The sequence below is a fragment of the Chamaea fasciata genome, unplaced genomic scaffold, assembly GCF_029207755.1.
Source record: "Chamaea fasciata isolate MVZ Bird 193981 ecotype frontalis unplaced genomic scaffold, bChaFas1.0.hap1 SCAF_5, whole genome shotgun sequence".
Taxonomy (NCBI): Eukaryota; Metazoa; Chordata; class Aves; order Passeriformes; family Sylviidae; genus Chamaea; species Chamaea fasciata.
This window is the reverse complement of record NW_027094090.1, coordinates 64,496,651-64,513,646: the sequence shown is the minus strand read 5'-3', so window position 1 is coordinate 64,513,646 and position 16,996 is coordinate 64,496,651. Positions and strand designations below refer to the sequence as shown.

At 48.1% G+C, this 16,996-nt stretch overlaps 3 protein-coding genes across 4 annotated transcripts; 1 reads left to right on the top strand and 2 right to left on the bottom strand.

Annotated features, from left to right (window-relative positions):
• The first annotated feature begins 115 nt into the window (after positions 1 to 115).
• JOSD1 (Josephin domain containing 1) lies at positions 116 to 11,949 on the top strand. Of its 2 annotated transcripts, none has more exons than XM_066184127.1 (5): positions 116 to 324; positions 1,018 to 1,821; positions 7,780 to 7,908; positions 8,027 to 8,221; positions 9,540 to 11,949. In XM_066184127.1, the coding sequence occupies exons 2-5, from the start codon at positions 1,637 to 1,639 to the stop codon at positions 9,637 to 9,639; spliced, it is 609 nt and encodes a 202-aa protein (XP_066040224.1). In that variant the 5' UTR covers positions 116 to 324; positions 1,018 to 1,636; the 3' UTR covers positions 9,640 to 11,949. The 2 variants fall into 2 exon arrangements, with proteins under 2 accessions (XP_066040224.1, XP_066040223.1); XM_066184126.1 differs by lacking the exon at positions 116 to 324 and adding an exon at positions 566 to 695.
• A 218-nt stretch (positions 11,950 to 12,167) lies between these two features.
• TOMM22 (translocase of outer mitochondrial membrane 22) lies at positions 12,168 to 14,096 on the bottom strand. The gene is made up of 4 exons (XM_066184128.1): positions 13,955 to 14,096; positions 13,737 to 13,855; positions 13,320 to 13,437; positions 12,168 to 12,891 (listed from the first exon to the last, which is right to left on the bottom strand). The coding sequence occupies exons 1-4, from the start codon at positions 14,063 to 14,065 to the stop codon at positions 12,817 to 12,819; spliced, it is 423 nt and encodes a 140-aa protein (XP_066040225.1). The 5' UTR covers positions 14,066 to 14,096; the 3' UTR covers positions 12,168 to 12,816.
• A 152-nt stretch (positions 14,097 to 14,248) lies between these two features.
• Positions 14,249 to 16,932, bottom strand: CBY1 (chibby 1, beta catenin antagonist). The gene is made up of 4 exons (XM_066184125.1): positions 16,636 to 16,932; positions 15,837 to 15,942; positions 15,637 to 15,752; positions 14,249 to 14,802 (listed from the first exon to the last, which is right to left on the bottom strand). Exons 1-4 carry the CDS (start codon positions 16,927 to 16,929, stop codon positions 14,722 to 14,724), a joined length of 597 nt encoding a protein of 198 aa, XP_066040222.1. The 5' UTR covers positions 16,930 to 16,932; the 3' UTR covers positions 14,249 to 14,721.
• Positions 16,933 to 16,996: the final 64 nt, after the last annotated feature.

The window sequence follows — 16,996 nt, the reverse complement described above, 5'->3', positions numbered from 1 at the left end:
CTAGTGGGTGGGCATTCTCTCGCTCTAACCAATGAGAAAGAGGAGATTTTTCACTGATAGTTGTGTCAGCCAATGGAACGGGGCAGGAGCGCGCCTGGTGTCTCTACAATCTCCGGGACCTGGTGTCCCGACCCGTTGTGCCCCCAGCTCCCGGGGTTCTGAAAGGACCCTGCCGCCGCTCCCGCCTCGGGCTCCCGACAGAAAACCGCTACGCCTGCTCGCCATGCGAGCTCACAGTGGTCAGACCGCCGGCGGGGGCCCCCAGGCAGGACGCCAGCCCCAAGGAGGAAACCCCTCTGGCTGAGGAGCTCTGCGGACTGGCAGGTGACCCCTGCAGAGCGGCGGGGAAAGCTGCCTGTCCTGCTTCTCCGCCTGGCCACACGCACGCTTGTGGCACAGAACGAAGCCGGGGGAAGATTTACGTTTGTTTATTCAGCGGGCGGCGAGATCGCTTTCGGTTGCGTCCCGGCTCGTTTTACTGCTGACGTCGAGGGGGCGGGGCCGACGTCGGCGCGTGCGGGGGGCGGAGGGGCGCGCGCGCATGTGTGCGTGCGTGCGCGAGAGTGGCGCGAGTGGGGCCTGGCGCGCGCGTGCGCTGGCGCGGGGCGGCCCGAGGGGCCGAGCGGGCGGTGAGGAGGCGGCGGCGGCGGGACCCGACCGGCCTGGCGGGGCCTCTGCAACTCTCACGAGGAAGGGTTAGACGGGGGCCTCTCCTCAGCGCGGTGGGCTGCGGGGGTGGCTGGGCCTTGGTCGTGGGAAGCAGCTCCCGCCTGGTTTGCTGCTGCTGCTGCTGCTGCTCTTTTGGTGGTGGTGGTGGTGGTGGTGGTGGTGGTGGTGGTGGTGGTGGTGGTGGTGGTGGTGGTGGTCGTGGTGGTTGTGAGGGCGTAGGGTGGGGAGGGGCTGGGTGGAAAGGTGCGAAGCAGGCTGTGGCGCTGGTCCCGCCTGCCCTACCCTCGCTCCCACGGGCTTTGTGCTGCCTCTGGTTGCTAACGGAGACTTCCCTTTGTCGGTGCGCAGTGTGACCTATGAGGAATCGCCTTCCCCGCAGCCTGGACTTGGGTTTCTCGTGGCCTAACAAGAAGTGGTTTCCTTTCCCGAGCTGTTGGCATCTTCCTGCCGAGATTCAGTCGTTCCCAAAGGAATGGAGGAATGCAGCTGATAAGTGCTTAACCACCCTGTGCTCCTATAGGCAGTACCAGGCGCTGGCTTCATCTTCTTCCCTTTGGCACTTTGGGGGTGGACCTCTCCTTGTTACCTGGTCTGGGTACCTTTTTTAGTGGCACTGTAGGCCAAAGGAGATGGAAGAAAAGGAACGATGTGATAAAATCCAGCTGGTACCTTGACACTAAGGAGAATCCTATATTTTGACATTTAAATTCTTTTTCTGTGGAGAGGGGGGAAATACTACATTTTATTAGGTATGGGAGGAGGGAGGTTGCAGATCTTCATGTGGTTTCTAAAACCGGCTGTCAGAGGCAATTACTGAAATACTGAAGCACAAGAGGAGGATTTTTAAGCTGGAAGCAGCGCTAGCCCATGAAAGAAAGGGGCAGTGGGCTCCTGTTTTGACTGTGGAGACAGAAACTTCAGCCACCTTAATTTTTCACCACCTACTCCCCATCCACCCATCGAGAAAATGAGTTGTGTGCCATGGAAAGGTGACAAGACCAAATCAGAATCGCCAGAGCCATCCCAGCTACTGCCACAGCATATTTACCATGAGAAGCAACGTAGGGAGCTGTGCGCCCTCCATGCCCTCAACAATGTCTTCCAGGACAGCAACGCATTTACTAGGGAAACCCTGCAGGAGATTTTCCAGAGGTAGGATGCCTTCTGTATTGGCATTAGGTTCCCCATGTCCTCTGCTGATTGGAGGAATTTTTTGGGTTTTATCTGGGGGAAATAGAAAGAAAAAGAGGGATTCAGACTGTGCTGCTGCTTTGAACTGAATGTATCTTGTTCTTTTAATCCCAGCCTTTTTTTTTTTTTTTTTTTTTTTTTTTTCTTTTTTCTTTTTTCTTTTTTTTTTTTTTTTTCCCCCCTCCATGCAGAAATTCTTTCTCATTTTGCTCGTTTCTTAGCCTGTTCTGGCTGCCAGTTTTGGGTCCAAGGGCTTTATTGCAGATGCTGTCATGTGGTTGGAGTGCTGTCTTCCTCTCTATTCACTTTAATGCTTCTTCTACCTGTCTTCCCTATTTTTGCCCCTGTCTTGCTTAGGTAAATTACCTATATGTTAATAATGGGTTTGGGGGTTGCCTTGGGAGACTGAAGGTGGCAGGAATGACTAATGGGTCATCATAAAAACTTACTGACTTAGTACTGCAACACTTTTTTAGAAATTAAGAGTTTTGTCAAATGAGTGACTCCTTATTCAAGAGGTTCATTGAAGTTCTTCAAATATTATGGGCTTTTTTTTCCATGCAGCAAGACTCTGTACTCTCTCAAACTGGATTTAACTTCAGTAGCTGGATGCCTGTGTCCTGTGGCCTTGCTAAATATTTCCCAGCAGCTTCAGATAATTAATAAAGTGGATTTGAGTTTTACAGGGATGAATATAAATTATATGATGGCCAGTGCAATAGCTCATATTTTGCTCAGTGTTTATTTTATGGTGTTTTGATGATTTATGGAAATTCCCCTGTGTGAGCCTTTATAAGTTCTGATGACCCACCACTGATGAAGTTAAGTGATGATATAGAAGAAGGACTCTTCTCTGATACTCAGGCTGCAGATGTTGTAAACATTGTGTCAGTTATGACTGAATACCTGTTACCAGCAGTTGCCAGCATCTTGTCTTTGTGACAGGTAGGAGATCCCACATCATGGCAGCATAGGCTGTGGGATGAGTCAGTCGTGGTACCCTGTGCTCCTGAGCAGGGAGCTGTGGGCCTGTTGCTTCTCTTCTGAAAACTGGCAAATTTATGAAACTGGTGCTTGACTCATCAAACTCATGTCTGTCTTTGGCAAAAGAATGTGGTGAAGGACAGAAGCAAGTATCAGATTGAAATGCTATTTGTTACAGCCTTGTAGATAAAACTCCTGCTGGTGGAGTGGAGCTGGTCCATGGCAGGCTCAAGGCACTCTTTGTCTGGTTTTGTTCCAGAGCAGCAATTGTCAGAATCTTAATCACAGCTGGATTGCTCTTGGCCTGAAGCAAACAAAGGCAGTTCATGTGGTAGAAGGAGTGTGATGATCTAATTAGTTGGCTGTCATTGCATTTGGTGAGGCAGAATTAGTGTGCAGCATGAAACCTCTCAGAAAAAGACTGGATTTTAATCTTGTTGGACTTCTTTCCCTAGAAGGGAGGGTTTGTGTTTTATTCCAGCCTGGAGTTGTTCCATCCTAATATTCAGATCAATATACACAGATTGATTCAGACCCATGGTAGTATGGAAATACACAGGGATATTCCTCTTGGAAATGGATGAGCTATAAGCTATGCATAAGAATTGCCACTGCGTTTCTATTTCTGTTGGGTGACTACTTGTGTGTAGCTTTTTGACTTAAGAAGTCAAAGAAGTGTGAATTAAGTTGCTCTTTATATGTCACTCTTCTGCGTCCAGTCGCATTTTATGTGTTGATAAAGGACTGATGAATATTTTTAATAACCGTCAAAAACATTGAGGTCTGATTTTTAAACCCAGTGTTGACAAGGTAAGAAAATCACAAATAAGTTCTAGCTTTTATCACATTCCTTGGAGAATGACTGAACCACATTGCTTAATCATGAGCTTCCCTTTTGCTGCATCCTGTTGTGTGAGGCCAGGGTAGTCTGATGATTATCATCTCAAGCATATGCCAAAACTTGGTCTGGGCACCCCTCTGATTTTGTAGTCTTTTCCTCTTCCTTTCTTTAAAACAAGTAATACTTTTCTGATGTTCCTCTGGCTTTTGTTGCAGGAAGTATGATTGCATGTTCCAAGTGTTGCATGGAGATAAAAACAAAATCTCTTCGCTTCACTGGAGTCTGCATATTGAGACCTGATTAGGAATGACAACTGCATGCAGGAATCTTGGAGCCCCTTGTGTTAAGACAACATGTTGATGAAAGTTTCTGATGTAGAAAGATCAGGAGGATTATTACCTGGATTTCTGTCCAACTTTGTCAGTTGTCCTCTGTTCAGTGGCTAGATAAAAAAACCCCAAAGCAACAGTTTAATTCCTTGCGTAGTCAAAATCCTTCAGCTGATGATTGTGGATCCTGGTTAGGTATGTCTGGATCAAGATGTTGAGGTGGTTCTTGGGGCAAGTTTGCTCACAGGTGCCAGTTTTTTGTTGCCTATGCTGGTCACCTCATTGTATTTCTGGGGCTCTGGAAGTTATGTGAAGGAACAAAAATAAATGTGTTCTTTCAGCTCTTGAATAAACTTGTCTCTGGAAAATGGTACCATGAGAGGGTGCTTCTGCAGCTCAGAGGGCTCTCTGAATTGTAAGGTTTTCCTTGCTTGCTGGCAAGAGAGAGTTGGTAGGTTCAAGCAATGATCTTGAGGAATTAGCAGTAGCCAAGTGATCTTGTTTTATGGAGATGCTGAAAGAGCTGTGACAAGCTGCAAGTTCTATCTCTGTGATTAGTAAAGTACACCCCCATGGTGGGTATTAGCAGCTTTTCCTCTTACCACGTTATTGTGGACTCCTCTCCCTTCTGTAGTGAACACACTTCCCAGACTGTTCTGCTGCAGGCTGCTCCACTGCAGAAAAACTCACAGCTGAAGACAAAGGCTACCTATCTGTAGTCTCTCCAGCCTTGGTTGCTCTGAAACTCCCTACTGAGTCCACTGCTTTCTTGTCAAATACCTTATGCTGTCAGGGTGTCACTGAAAACTGGGAAATAATCTCTCCACAGCTGGTTAGGAAAGAAAGCTGAGATTACTTTATTCAGCATGCTGGGTGCACGGGGATTGCTCTACCTAACATGTGCATCCAGCAGTCTACCAGTCTCATAACCAGACCAGGTTATATGCATGAAACCAGTATATATTCACTGCATTTCTATTACACATGCATTATATTTCCTGAATACATGCATATGTGTTAATTATTTCCTTGGATTTATTTGGATATCAGTAGGGGTCTTTTGAGGGTCTTTGGTGGTCATTTAGGAACATCTCATTCCCCAGATTTTCCATTTATGGTCCTGGGTCCTCTAATGAACTCTTTCATCTTGAGAATATCTCAAGTATATTGTCAGGTCATGATGCGCTTCTCTTATCATTCTTTGGCCTGGCACTCTATCTTTGTTCTCAAAACTAAGACATCTCCTAGTACATCTTAATCACCGATATAGGTAAATAAGGAAGCACTAGCTGGTATAAGACTATCAGTCACAGATATAGGGAGTTAAAGCCGCATTAGTAATCTCTGACATTTGTACAAAGTACTTTGTGGTACAAAATGAAGCATTAATCACAGATATAGGGATCAAACACTATTGTGCTAAAGTTAAAAAGAATTTTCCAACATCTTCTGCCACTACTGCATGAATGTCTTTTTAAAGAAATATAATTTGTTGGGTAACAAGGGCAGGAATGCAGAAGGGCTGAGGCATTTTCAGTGGATTAAATATGCCTGCAGAATATGCCGTGTGCTAAAGGCTGAGCAAAAAACGTGCAGGAACATTAGGAGTTTTGGAGATGGAGTTGACAGGAGGAGGCAGGTAAAATACAGGTGTTTGGATGATATGAAATCTGAACTTTGCACTAGTAGAATTAATGGAGTCCTTATCAATGGAAAGAACAACTCATCACAACAGAACTCATCTGAGACTTGACTTTCTTTGAATTGGCATCACGTGACTTTGTTGTTCTCTGCTCCCAGTTTCCCTCATGCTTGCTTTTCCTGCTGTCATCTTCATAATAGTGCATCCTGATGTTTTCCCTCCTTACAAAATTTCTTGGGTGGAGCAAAGGGAAACTTAAAACCGTGGAAGTGGCTAAGAGGCTTTTTTGCCACACATCTCCATGTTATGTCTCACATCCGTAATCTTAATTTGTGCAGAGGCCGTTGTGTATTTTGACATGTAACCTCATAGCAGCCCACAGCTTCCTCCGGAGAGGAGGTGGAGGGACAGGCATTGATCTCTGTCTCCTCTCTGGTGACCAGTAACAGGACCTGAAGGAATGGCATGAAGCACTGTCAAAGGAGGTTTAGGGGAGGTTTAGGTTGGAAATCAGGAAAAGGTTCCTCACCCAGAGGGTGTTTGGGCACTGGAATAAGCTCCCCAGGGAAGTGGTCACAGCACCAAGGCTGACAGAATTCAAGAGGCCTTTGGACAATGCTGTCAAGCACATGATGTGATCCTTGGGGCTGTCCTGTCTGGGACCAGGAGTTGGACTCTTTGTGGATCCATTCCAACTCAGGATATTCTGCAATTTTATGAACATGATGGACTGTGTTCTGCATTTTAGATGCTGTAGCAATGCAAGTGATGTCTAAGCAAACTTACAGGTCAAAGCTGAAGAGATTTGTTTGCATCAGGATTATCTGTTTAGTTACCTACAGCAACAGATACTTCTTTTATCATCTAGCAACAGCAACACTTTAGAAAGCTCCCAGCCCCAAGTATCTTCACAGCTTTGTGCCTGAATACTTCTTTCATTTACCAGTGGAGGAGGAAAAAGAGCAGCCCTTCCTGCAGCTAACCTTCCCTGCCGCTTTTTCTCATCCGGTCTTCAAGAATGGTGTTGACTGTTGAACTCTTGAAATTGTAATAGCCATTGTCCTAAATAGCAAACTGGAATTTACTCCAACTGTAAATTGAGGAAAAATCATAATTGAAGCATCCTTCAGAAGTAGCAGTTCAAGGGGTCAGGGAGGAACAGCTTTGTGATTTCTTTTGCATCAAAGGCCAGATTTTTGGAGGCTTTGTATGACAAAGTTATTCTTAATGCATTACTTAGTTCCCTCATCCCATTTGATGGATAAGGGGGATGGACTAGTTTGTGTGTCTTGGTTTGGAAAGACAGGTATCTGCCAGGGAAAGCTGGAGCTTCTCTTGGAATGGAGAATGTAAACTCCCTCCCTCCAAATTATTATAATTTTGCAATTAGGGGCTTTCAGGCAAAGATATGGGAATAGGAATAACAGTTCTTTACTAGGAATATTAAAAATACGAATGTAGTAGTACAAAAAACCAAGCAAACAAGCAAAAATCCTAGAAAACCTGACAGAGTCAGAATACAACCTGACACCCTGCTGGTCAGGGTGTTGAAAGTGGTCCAAATAAATCCTCCTGGAGTAACAGATGTGGTTCTGTTGGAGTAGAGATGATTCTGTAGAAAGGGTCCAGTGGTGGCGAGATAAGTGCAGTCTTCCTATGGAATCTAGTGGAAAACCAGGCTGTCCTGTGCTGAATTTCAGCTTTTATCCAGGTAGGAATGCTTGGCTCCTCCCACTGGGTGGAGCATCTCACAATGGGATGATGTAACATTACCAGTCGTGTGGTGAGCCTTAATGGCCTATTAACAGAAGGTATTGCCCTGGAGGGAGGATGGGTCATGGAAGAGATAAGGAACATTGCGCCACCTGGTTTTAACAGCTGGCCTATTAACAGATGGCACCCACCCCCTCCTCCCCGGAGTTAAAAGAAAAACACCTCTTTGGTTTCAACAGATTGGGAATAGAATACATGCTTTTGGTTGTGTACTGCAACTCAAGATATTGTGTTTAAACACAAAACCCCTGAAAATGGACTTCCAAGTTATACAGCAAGTCGCCCCTTTCCAGTTGTGGAATACAGATTCAGCAAACATCTGCTAGAACAGTCTCCTCTTCTGTTTGCAGGCTCTCTCCCAACACCATGGTGACCCCCCACAAGAAGAGCATGCTGGGGAATGGGAACTATGATGTGAACGTGATTATGGCAGCACTTCAGACCAAAGGCTATGAAGCAGTTTGGTGGGATAAGCGCAGGTACTTGAGAAGTTGTGTAATTCTAGAGGTGGCTGCTGTTTGTAAAAATGACAAAGAGATTGAAGTGAAAGCACCACAACATAATCTGGTTGATGTCTTGTGTTCTGCACTCTTTCAGGGATGTTAACGCCATTGCCCTGTCTAACGTGATGGGCTTTATCATGAATCTGCCCTCCAGCCTCTGCTGGGGTCCCTTGAAGCTCCCCCTCAAGCGACAGCACTGGATCTGTGTCCGGGAGGTGGGAGGCACCTACTACAACCTCGACTCCAAGCTCAAGGTGCCTGAGTGGATTGGAGGTGAAAGTGAGCTCAGGTAGGGTTTCCACTAATCCTTCCCTGTTGGAGGTAAGAAGTCTGTCTTAAACAGTTGGTGATCAAAACATCCATGGCTGTCCTTCAGTAGTAAAAATTTGAGAGTAATCAGGTTCTTCTGCCTCCACTTGGATTCATGCCCCATTTGTGCAAAGCTAGGGAAATGCTTTTGGCAGTGGTGTCTCTATGAGCTCAGGAGAGCTTGACTTGGTCTCTGACATGTCTGGCTCCGTCAGTGGCACAGGTAGAGGCCATCTCGGGTACTAGCGAGTGACACGTGCAACACAATATGCTGTGTCCTGCATTCTTTGCCTCCTTAGTAACAATCTATATGTTTCCAACCAAAGGCTTTCCAGACTAAAAGTGCAACCTTATCCCTGGCAGCAGTAAGAGCTGTTTGTTAGTAATCACTTTTCCTGTGTAAGCATACGCTGCCCTTCTAGCTTGACTCCCCTTCCCTCTTCAATCTTAACACAAAATGGTCATTGTAAATACTTCATAAAGTTTCACCTGCTCTTGATTGCTCTTTGGCTTCCATTCCATGGTACTGTAAATCCTACTAGCACTTTGCTGCCTTGACTGGACTTGTTCTGAGATAGGGATTGCAAATGGGTGGTGTTTGCAGAGCGAGCCATGCCATTGAAGTTTTGGTAAATTTCTGGAGTAAAGTAACTCTTTTATGAAACTACCGTGCAGAGGTTCTGGTGGATTTTATCCTAGGTGTATTGTTCTTCAGCAATAAATAAGGGCATTCTCTACTGGGAATTTTTGAAATCTGGGGCAAAAGATATTGGAGAAAATGTTTATTTTTCATATTTATTGGAAGTAATCCAAGTTTGGTATTAGAAAAAGCTTAGCTGCAGAAAGGGGCTAAAAAACCATGTCAAATGACCAAGTGGTACACTGCTGCCGAGGACATCTAAATGATGGGGTGTTCTTTTTTCACAAGAAAAAGATTTTTTTCCCAGTTTTTTTGGAATTATTTTAAGCTAATTGATCTTGGAAATATGAAGAAACTAAACTTGGTTTTAATTCTGTTTTTCTTACCTTGGAAAGTAAGAAAGTAGCATCTGTATAGACTCTGCTGAGGTTAAGATAATGTCGATCTGATTCTGAGACTTTTCTGGATAGAGATGGTTGAACCTATTGGGGAAAATTTAATATTTGTTTGTGGTTTTTTTCTGTCATAAAATAACTAAAGACAGTGAGGTTTTCCACCATTTCTTGGCATATCTAAAGAGTTACTTGCATTTAGTTGTTGTTGCAGATGACAAAGTTCTACAATCAGTAGCACTTGTTTTTATTTCTCTTTATGATAGGAAATTTTTGAAACACCAGCTGAGAGGAAAGAACTGTGAACTCCTATTGGTGGTGCCAGAGGAGGTGGAAGCACATCAGAGCTGGAGAGCTGACGTTTGATCTGGGCCGACTCTGTCCTCCCACTACAGTTCTTCCCCTTCACCGAACTCCTGACGTCCTAAAACCCAGATAATGGGTGCCCCGACTCTTATCATCTGGAATTTCCTTTGTTAGGCTCTTCTCTTCCTTTCTTGGTGCAATAGGGCAATGGCACAGGACATTGGGGGTGGTGGGTAGAGAAGAACTAAGGACAGAGCAGAGGAAACTGGAAGCCAGTCACTTTAATTGCAAGTTGGCCAGCTGGAAGGCATCGCACTCTTGAAAAACTGGGCTGGGGGAAAGAGTGCCTGGAAACCCTGGGCCTCCATTTCCCCATGTGGTTCAAGGTCGTGTGTGGTGGGACACTGCTCCCTCCATGGCTTGTCAGGAGGGGGCAGGGGCTGAGCACGCTGCCACCTCTTTACAGTTCTCTCCCTCCAAAACAAGTTGTCGTGAAGACATTTGCAATTCCTAAGAGTCTCTCAGGACACTGAAAACACTAGGAATGGTACGGTGCTCAGCATGACCCTCTGCTTCTTAGGGCTGGTTTGTGCCAGGAATTAGGAAACCATAATAAAACTAGTGTCCTCTTCCAAGAAATTCTTTGGATAGCTAGAGGATTCTTCCCCAGGGTCTCCAAGGATTTGTGTATGTGGTGAGTGGTGGTTTGGTATTGTGTGTCTGGCAAAGGTGACATGGAAACAGCAAGCACAGGCTGACTGAGAAGTATTAAGTTGCTGGACTGGAGAGAGGCCACAGTCTGCTTGGGTTTCTTCGTGCTATGGTGGGTTTCTTTTTAGTATTTTTTAACAGTTATTTTGGTTTTCTGCATGGTCACCCAGTAGTTTAGGGGCTCCTTGGAGAGAAGAATAAAGCTGAAGAGGTTTTCAAAGAAATTAATTCCCTTTTATTTTCCTCTCTCCAGAAGTCTAGCCCACAGTCACAGATGTCATGTGAAATGAAAGAGGTCAAGTTATAAAATAAAAATGGGCTGAGGAGGGAAGCCTTTATAGCAGTCAGTTTTGCTGTTTTATTCCTACCATCCGCTGGTGTGGGAGCTGCAGAGAGTCCACCAGAACTTCCAGGCATTGGAGACACCCTGGCTTGGTAGTTGAACAAACCTCTCCTTTAGCATTGGCCAACAAACATTCCATTAATGGGTGAATTGCTTTTTCCTGCCTTCCATGGGGAAGTGAGACTAGACACAGAGACACTAAGAGGAATCTCCGCCAGCTGTTTTCCAGTCACCCACGAGAGCTGCAGCTTAGCCATGCCTTCCGTGGCAGGAGGTGGAAATGCTGAATTTGGAACTGACTTCATTGTGTTTAGTGTGTCCTGGCTGAGCTGCTGTTTCCTTCCATCTTTACATGTCTTGGTTGAACAGCAACCTCTGGGATGTGATGGAGCTCGAAAGATCCTGTTCCATCATGCAGGAACTCTCATTACTGATGTTTGAGCTGGTGAAAGGAATGATTGTAATGACCTTTTCTCAGTTTTCTCTTCAGAGCTCTGCAAATGCGTGAGCAGGTGCTCAAACCTGAGAGACCACCAAAGTGGCACCATCCCAACAGAGAACAGAGGCCACATGATGACAGGACGATGGTGTTTGCTGACCCTGGGACACCTGGCAAGCACTTTTGCAGTCCTTTGAGCACAGCCTCCCACAGTCAAGGGCCAATGGCTCTTACATTTTAAAAAGTTGTATTTCGTAACACATTCCAATGACCAATACCAGCTGGCAGAGTTTTTAAACACTTTCCAGGCAGGATGTTCAGCCTGCAGGCATTCTGCTCCTGCCTTGAAGCCATTTCTTCAAGAGGGGAAAATATAAATGTCAACAGCAACATTTTCTATGCTGATTGAAGTTGCACTTTGGAGAAAAACCCTGTTTGCATGGAAACTGCAAGCCAATGGATCAGTGCACAATATGCAAAGATGTTTTAAAATACTTTGGGGCTGCTTTCCTCTCCTTGTATGTCAGCTGCTTTCCCGGGGGAGAAACAGTGTGATCCAGCTGCTCAGGTAAAGGGAAAGTGTTTGATCACATCCCCGTGGAAGGTGAGGCTGCTGTGCCCGAGGATGGGTGAGCTGGTCCAGTCCCACTGCTCGGGAGTGGGGAAGCCCCTCTTTTTTTTTGCTTGTTTGGTTTTGTTAGAGCCTTGTCTTGAGTTTGTTTACAGAGATGTATTTTGTTTAACCAAATAATAAAAATGGAAAAAAAAAAGTTTCCATATAAATGTCCTATCACTTCTGTTATGTTCAATTGAATTGTTCTGTAATAAAGTATGTAAAGGATGAATAAATTTTTTCTTTGGTAATAAAACCACCACATTTCTGTGAGTTAAGAACTTTGAATGGTTGGCACTGGTGCTGAGGTAGGATCACCTCCTGGAGAATTCCCTTAAGCCATGCAAGGCTTCCCCACCCCTCTAACGGTGACAAAGCCACATCGGTCCCTTCTGCACTGCCAGGCTGTGCGTGAAATGGAGAGATCCCTACCCAGAAATCCCCCGGCAGCTCTTGAAAGAACTGAGCCTCCCTCAAGGACATCTATTAAAACCACACTGCTCAGGTTGGATTTATTTAATATTCGATACAAAAAAATACGCAGCTGATGTCTGTTCTACTTTATGAGGCAGAGAATCTGTGTGGATGTGATCGTCTCAAACCTGGCCTGCTCCTCCCTCGTTTCTCACACACACACAGATGCAGTGAAAGTGTTTCTGCAGACGCATTTTCCGAAAGAGTATTTTCCATGGGGTATTGATTGCCACTGGCACCCCTCCTGCCTGTGCTGGGTAAGTCACACTTCTTGCCACCACTGTCCTTCACCTCCAAATCAGGCAGGAAAGCATTTGGTGTGTCTGCTGCTTTTCAAAGCCTGACCTGTGCCCCAGGGTGTTTTGTGGGGCCAAGAAGCTGGCAGAGAAGCTCCCCTGGTCCAAGTCTGTAACTGGTTATGGCATAGTGATTGAAAAAAAGGAAATACTCATGATTTCTAAAGGAGAGGGGGATGCAGACAGGAGCCATCATCAGGTCCAGAGGGGGGCTTCCCTCCCTTGTTATGAACAGGTCAATGTCCCAAAGGAGAACCAAAAATAAAAAGAAAAAATGCCCTGGCCCAACAAATCAACAGTTCAATATATCATAATTGCAAGGTCTTCCCACTTGATATGAATCCAACTCAGCTTCTGCAAATTAGATTTTTCCAGACAGTGGAGGCAAGGCCCCTGGCATTCCCCCTGAGAGCCCTGTGTTGGGTCCGAGGAGGATCTGGGAAAAAAAAAAAACAATTGGCTGAGGGATTTCGAAGACACAAGACACCCTGCCATGCCACCCCCCTCCCACAGATACTGGTGGTACTTTGCAGCACCAGTCCTGCACCTGCTGCAACAGCCAAGGTCAGTGCCTGACCACAGCCCATTTCAGCCCCTCACAGCATTATTTCACCTGGTGAAAGCCAGGTTGTGCTTGCCAGGGATTGTTGCCATCCTGACACTGGGAATGAGTAGGATGGTCCAATTAGAACATCCAGTCAGAGAATTTCAGAGAATTTCAGAGAATCAGGTGGGATGAGAGAGGCCAGAGTGTACAACAGGCTTCTCCCCAACCTGTCCCAGCAGCTGCTCACAGTGGAAGGTGTAGGCACTCCCAGCAAACTCGGCAGGGCCGGGAGAGAGGGCTTGGCCTTCTTGCCTTACCTGTCGCTGCTGCAGCTGCTGCTGTTGCTCCATCTGCAGTTTTTCGGTTTCAAAGACGACAGGAAGAACCAGAATCATGAAGGAGGTGGTCCCAATCCACAGAGCTGCCCTAGAGAATCTATCAAGGAGAAAGAACCCTAGGAGTCAGTTCTTACTGGCACAATCCCGCGTTTCCCTTCCGAGCCTCAACAATAAGCCTGTCTCCAAATCCAATCCCAAGCTCCGGAGTGTCCCCTTATCCCCGCCCTTCCCAAGCCGTCCATAAAGAAAAACCGTGGCTCTGCCGCTCCCCGCAAGCCCCGCACTGCGCTACCAGCCGCCAATGCCACCGCGAAAGCCGGCGGAACCACCCCGCGCCTCCGCTCTGCCCACCGGGCCCGCTTCGAGGGGCTCCGGCCCGGCCCGCCGCCCCCTCACCTGTACATCTTCTGCGCTACCGTCAGAGACAGGTCGAACGTAGCCCCGGCCGCCGACCGGACGCTCTCGGGGAACATCTCCGTGAGTCCCCACAGCCGCTCCGCCAGCGTCTCGTCCAGCTGCAGGCGGCACCACCATGTCAGGCCCCGCCGCACGGCCCTGCGCGCCCCGCGGGGTCACCGCGTCCGCCCGGCCTTCTCCGCCCCCTGCCCCGATACCTCCTCGTCGTCCTCCTCTTCCTCCTCGAGATCGTCCTCCAGCTCCTCGGCCTTGCCCGCGCCGCCCTTGGGCAGCAGATCCTCCGGGGACAGGGACGCCGCGGCCGCCATCGCCACCAGACAGGACGGAAGGAGCGGCGGACAGAGCGCCGCCGGAAGCGCGGCGACCCTCCCACCACCCAGCCTTGGCGAGGCTGCGGCCCCTGGCGGCCCGGAGGAGCACCGGCCCCCTCGCGCCCCGGACCCCGCAGCACATAGCGACGCGTTACAAACACCCTCAGATCCGGGTTTTAATCGCAAGGTTTTATGTAAAATATGCAAAACTCTCGAGAACGAGCAACTCCAGCGTCCTGCTCACTCAAGGCAGACGGTGAGGCTTGTACAAGCACCCGCAGGCTCCCTAGGGGAGCAGGCAGAGCTCTCCCCGCTTCGGTAAGCAGAGAAGGTGAGGAGGAGCCCTCATGGAGACCGATCTTCTCCACTGTCTGTTGTCCAGCTGCCTTAGAGAAGAGGGTACCTGTGCTGGGCTGCGGTGAGGAAACGTAACAAGGCAAAGTGCTCTAAGGAAAACAGTGTTAATTAACAGCACTGTGGTGCTAAACCAGCCATTAGCAGTACCCACGGCACCACACAACGCTGGAGGCATCTCAGCACTCCTGGTCCCGTGAAACAAAGTCCCTCCACACAGTACCAACATGGCTGGCAGGCCCAAGGCAGCCCCAGCATCCCGTGGGCCAAGACTCAGAACCAGCCTGGCCACTTCTTGTTCACTTCTTCCTCCGGCTGTGCTGCTTCAGCTCCTCCAGCTCCTTCTCCATGAGGTGGGACTCGGCAGTGGTCTCAGAGAGCTGGAACACACAGCAAACAACAGGAGTGATGTAAAAGCTCATGAGGCTTTTCCAACTTCACAGCACAACTGAGATTTACAGCCACACGCCAGGTCCTGCAGGAAGGAATTCATTCCTGTTGAACAAGGGGGAAGCTGACATGTCACGCTTCACTGAAATCACCTGGAAAACCTGGAGAGCAGCTAGCACTTCTGCCAAGTGTTCCAACCACAAAAGCCATTTTCCAGTTTTAAAACACATGAAGAGTAAGGGAAGAAAATATTTGTTTAGAGTGACATAAAGGCTAAATCACTTATTTATTGAGAACAGATGTGTGTTCTCTTTACTGAATGTCTCTCCATATTTTAAGCATGAAAGCTGTCATCTCTGGGTAAGGTTGAATTTCCATTTATTTACTGTAAATTCTTTCATCCACAGTTTTACACATAGGATAGATGTCACACCCCTCATGACAGCAGACAGAAACTTTAATCTTCTGTGACCAGAAACAGTGGCTGTAACCCAGTTTCATAGTTAAGGCAGAGGACAGAGTGGCAAGAAAAATGCCACATTCTGTGCAGAAAGGGAAACAGGAGACATGGCACTTGCAGGCGCTTTCTCTCTCCTCAGTCACAGTGTTCACAACGAGCTCTGTGAAGTGGGAGGAACCTTCCCCTCTTTGCACAGAGGGCATCAGGCTTTACTCCCACAGTCACTTTGTCATTACACCTGTGTTGCATGGCAGGGTAAAGCAGAAAGTTGGGCACAGTGAGAGCAGCCTTCTTCAGGGGACCCAGCACCCTTTGCTCGGGCATCCCCACTTCTTCGGGCAGGCAGGAGTTGGGCAAGGCTCACCATGTCCAGCAGAATGTCCACTTTCAGCCGAAGTAGGTTGTTTTCTTCCTCTAGCTGCTGGTTTCGTTTGCGCAAGCGCTGCAGTTCCCTGCGATCCCCTAGGAAGCTTCCCGATTCTTGGAGGAAAGAAGGAGGTCAAAATACAGATTGTCAGCCAACCGTGGCTACTTCAGATCAGAGCAAGTTGAGCTGTACTCTACCTGAAACCCAGTGGCCGTTTTCAAACTTCAGGCTCTGGCCAGCAAGGTTCATTGTGGGGGTGCCATATTCCAGGCCCAGCTCAACCTCACGGGTGGATCTATCCAGCTGCAGGGAGAAGATCACACTTAGTGTTTCACAGAATTCCAGAGCTAACCCCTGCTCTCCCATTTCTTAGTGACTGGGATTCCAGTGGAAGATGCTGGTCCCAATGGCCCTGGAGCCTGGAACCCTACTTGGGTCATACACTGTTGTGGTAGAGGACTGGCTCCTCTCACTGCCATCCCTGTACTTTCTCCCACCCACACACTCATGTCCCTGCACTTGGAGACCACTGGTGAGAAGTTTTCAGTGACACAGTTCTGGACTGCAGGTGGGGTGATGACGATTCTTCCCTGAACTATTCCATTTCTAGCTTCATGTATCATCACCAGTGATCAGGAATGGTGGTGCTCGGCAGGAAGAAAGCAGCACAATTGGAATAATAGAATATTCTGAGTTGGAAAGAACCCACAAGGATCATTGAGTCCTACTTCTGGCCCTGCACAGGACCATCCCCAAGGGTTCCACCATGTGCCTGAGAGTACTGACCAAACACTTCCTGAACTGCCAGGCTTGGTGCTGTCATCACTGCCCTGGCAAGTCTGTTCCAGAGCCCAATGACCCTCTGGGTGAAGAACTTCTTCCTGCCTCAGAAGCAGCTGGGAGCTCTCATAAGGATTATGGCGCTCACAGCAGGAGCCACCCACCCCTGCCACCAAGGCAGCACTCCTGCAGCAAACCGCAGGTGCTGGGACTCACCAGGTGCAGATTGGACAGCGAGGCCCATTTCCTGGGAGGGGTCTTCTTCGGGCTGAAGGAGTTCCCAAAGAGAGGCATCACGCTCTGCTGGCCAGGCCTGCAGCAGGCTCCTGAAGGAGCAGGAGAGGCACAATGAGTCTGATGCTGTGGGCCAAGAGCAGTGATGTGACAAGGCAGCCGTTCTTCCCAGGTAGAGCCCCCCCAGCTCTCAGGCCAAGATGGCAATTTGGGGGGTGGAAATCCTGGCCGCCTCCCTGCCACTGCCACCAGGCAGCACCGGCCCTCCACGGCCATGTCCCTCGCACCTCCACCGCCACGTGACCGAGCCGGGCGGGGGACGGGACGGACGGTACCAAGGGCC